This window comes from Berghia stephanieae, chromosome 13, assembly GCF_034508935.2.
Source record: "Berghia stephanieae isolate SIO BIC M18660-M18661 chromosome 13, UCSD_Bste_1.3, whole genome shotgun sequence".
NCBI classification, from domain to species: domain Eukaryota; kingdom Metazoa; phylum Mollusca; class Gastropoda; order Nudibranchia; family Aeolidiidae; genus Berghia; species Berghia stephanieae.
Genome location: NC_088372.1, coordinates 41,440,441 through 41,443,393, shown reverse-complemented (window position 1 = coordinate 41,443,393; position 2,953 = coordinate 41,440,441). Strand labels below are relative to the sequence as shown.

General features: G+C 38.4%; 1 protein-coding gene across 1 annotated transcript in view; it reads right to left on the bottom strand.

Annotated features, from left to right (window-relative positions):
• Positions 1 to 2,058: 2,058 nt before the first annotated feature.
• The window catches only part of LOC144958860 (neuronal acetylcholine receptor subunit alpha-7-like), a gene marked incomplete at its 3' end in the record, with an annotated part of 28,909 nt that continues 28,014 nt past the window's right edge, over positions 2,059 to 2,953 (bottom strand). Inside the window, 2 exon segments of the mRNA XM_078891113.1 lie at positions 2,059 to 2,283; positions 2,944 to 2,953. The exon segment at positions 2,944 to 2,953 is cut by the window's right edge and continues 213 nt beyond it. Coding sequence (XP_078747239.1) covers positions 2,059 to 2,283; positions 2,944 to 2,953 — 235 coding nt within the window.

Genomic DNA, 2,953 nt, shown 5'->3' with positions numbered 1-2,953 from the left:
TCAATCAATTGATCAAAATGAAGATGACCCAAACCTTGTCATCAATGATGAAACCTGAGACTTCGTCACGGGCTCAGTGGGATTCACTTTTATCTGGTAACGAATTGACTGTCGTACTGTGGACAAACACGTATTTACAAATTGGCCATACAACTCGTTCATCAAACTCTCGGTCGATTGAAATGACCTTCACCTTGGCAAAAACTCTCAAACTTATTACTTAAAGGGGGACTTCGAAAATTCCCAGGTTTGACTGTTTTTGCCAAGACGAGGGTCATTTAAATCGATCGATATTTGAAGGATGCGTTTTCTGGCCAAATTTTTAACTCGAGTTTTTCCAGAGTAGGACTGTAAATTAGTTAAGACCTATAGTACAAATTTTCAGGCCAAAAACTTTAGAAAATGTGTTTTTGTTGGAGGGTGTCTCCAATTTGGCCCTTCGATGGATCTGGAAATAAAGATGCAGTAGTTACATGGAACAGTATTATATTTATTGAATGTTGTTGAGCGTTGGCTTGGCCATGTGGCCAGAATGAAAAAATGGTCACTTCCCAAGACAGTCCTGTCCTGGTCAACAGATGGGAAGAGAAAGCGGGAGATACCCAAAGAAATGTGGCGAAGGACCATGGAAAAAGAATTAAAGGAAGCAGGCCTGTCCTGGAATACGGCCATCGCAACAAAATGGCAATGTCTAGTGGATGCCCCTTGTGCGTGAAGGCCCGAAGAGGATGAAGTAAGTAACGTATTTTGGCATCAGAATACACCGTGGTCGTGACAGCAACTTTCCATTATAATGAACAAATTAGGTAGTCTATTGCAATGACAAACATGAATTTCAAAGCTTTGAAAATGAACAAAATGACAAACGCGGAACGTTTCGGCTCCAGAACCCTTCTTCAGCCAACAACAAAAAGAAATAATGAAAACAGTTTTTGTTTGTTATTGACTTAAGAAGGGGGTTGGGACCGAAATGTTCGGTATTTTTTATTTAAAGCTTGACTATTCATTTTGGTTTGTTACTTACTATGGTCTACATCTTCCTCTAACAGCTTAGTATTGCTTTGTATTGCATTGACAAAAAAGTTTATAGCACAGCTATTTTCACTCTTTAACAAAATAGGATAATGATATTTCAATGTATGCGCACATAAAAAAAACTTCCGTTGAGCATATATTCACGATCAAAACTCTATGGGTCATCCCAAAAGCTGCTACAAACATTGAAAAATGCAAGCCAACTACAAGCTTGAAGCAGCCCCCCCCCCCCCCCCCCCTTAAAAAATAAATAAATAAATAAATAAATAAATAGATAAAAAATTATTTACATTTTTTCCCCGATTTAAAATGAATTCTCTGGCAGGTAAAGATACACATTTTGGTCGATTACAATTGCTTGCCCTTTGTAATAGACTGTGATATTTGCATAGTCTAGAGTTGTCAGATTGTAATATTTATCCTTTGTTTTTTTGGTTACAAAAACTTGATCCCATTTTGTAATTGATGAGCTGCATGTCAAGATGGAAGCATGAACGGCTTTAAAAACAACAAAACAATTCCATATAGAGAGTAACAAATTTTGGACTGGAACTGGAACCCACAAGGATAGAGGTGAGTTGGTAGACCACAGCAAACATGGTCACGAAGCATTGAGACCGAGTTGAAGCCAGCTGGACAATCCTGGGCCCAGATAGAGAAGACCTCCAAAACACGAGTCAGATGGGAGAGTGTTGTTACAGCCCCCCCCCCCCCCCTATGACCCACAAGGAATCAACAGGCTTAATCAGACCTGCCTAAAACTACAAAAAATTCGTAGAAATACGAATGATTGGCTCCAGTTACAGACTGTATAGGTCTCTTTGACTACCTAAATTTTGTTGAAAAGGAAAGGTTAGCTCCTTAGAACCATGTTCAGGACTTTGGAGTATTTTAGACTATGCTGAGAACAACTTATTTCTAAAGCTATTTCAAGTGACTTTTTCTATTTTCCCCTTGGAATTTCAAGTAGGCAGCTCTGCTAAAGTCACGTCACGTGACAAAGTTCTACAAACAAACACTTACCATCAGCGGCGTGTCCCTTCGTTCGGAAACTGCCTCCAGGCTCCACCCTCTGTCTATGGGAGTTACAACAATCATCCAGACAACATACCATCCGGAAGAAGCGAGTTACTCTTTCTGTACATTCCCCTATCGGCTTCTCATCCGGGAGGAAGAAAAGGTGTAGGATAACGATGGAGAGAACGACAGAAAGACCTCCGAATATTAAAACAACTGCAATGTAGACCTCTGTTGTGTTGAAGTAAAAATAGGAATAGGGATTAAGACAATATATATATATAATATATATTATATATATATATATATATATAAATATATATATAATATATATGTGTGTGTGTGTGTGTGTGTGTGGTTGATGAGAGTTAGCTGGTACAACTTAGAGTGCTCGACAGTTACAACCCATGTCTATAAGAGAAATATCATGAACTAGTAAACATGGGTTTCCATATCGCAGTCGACAATGGATTCGTTGTGTACTCTTCAATTATTAAGATGATGGTGAATTTAATGATGATGCTGCTGATGATGATAATGATGTTGCTGCTGATGATGATAATGATGATGATGATGATGATGATGATGATGATGATGATGATGATGATGATGATGATGATGATGATGATGATGATGATGATGATGATGACGACGACGACGACGACGACGATGGTGATGATGATGATGATGATGATGATGATGATGATGATGATGATGATGATGATGATGATGATGATGATGATGATGATGATGATGATGATGATGATGATGAAGATGATGATGATGATGATGATGATGATGATGATGATGAAGATGATGATGATGATGATGATGATGATGATGATGATGATGATGATGATGATGATGATGATGACGACAACAAGGACGTACGTAAGATAGA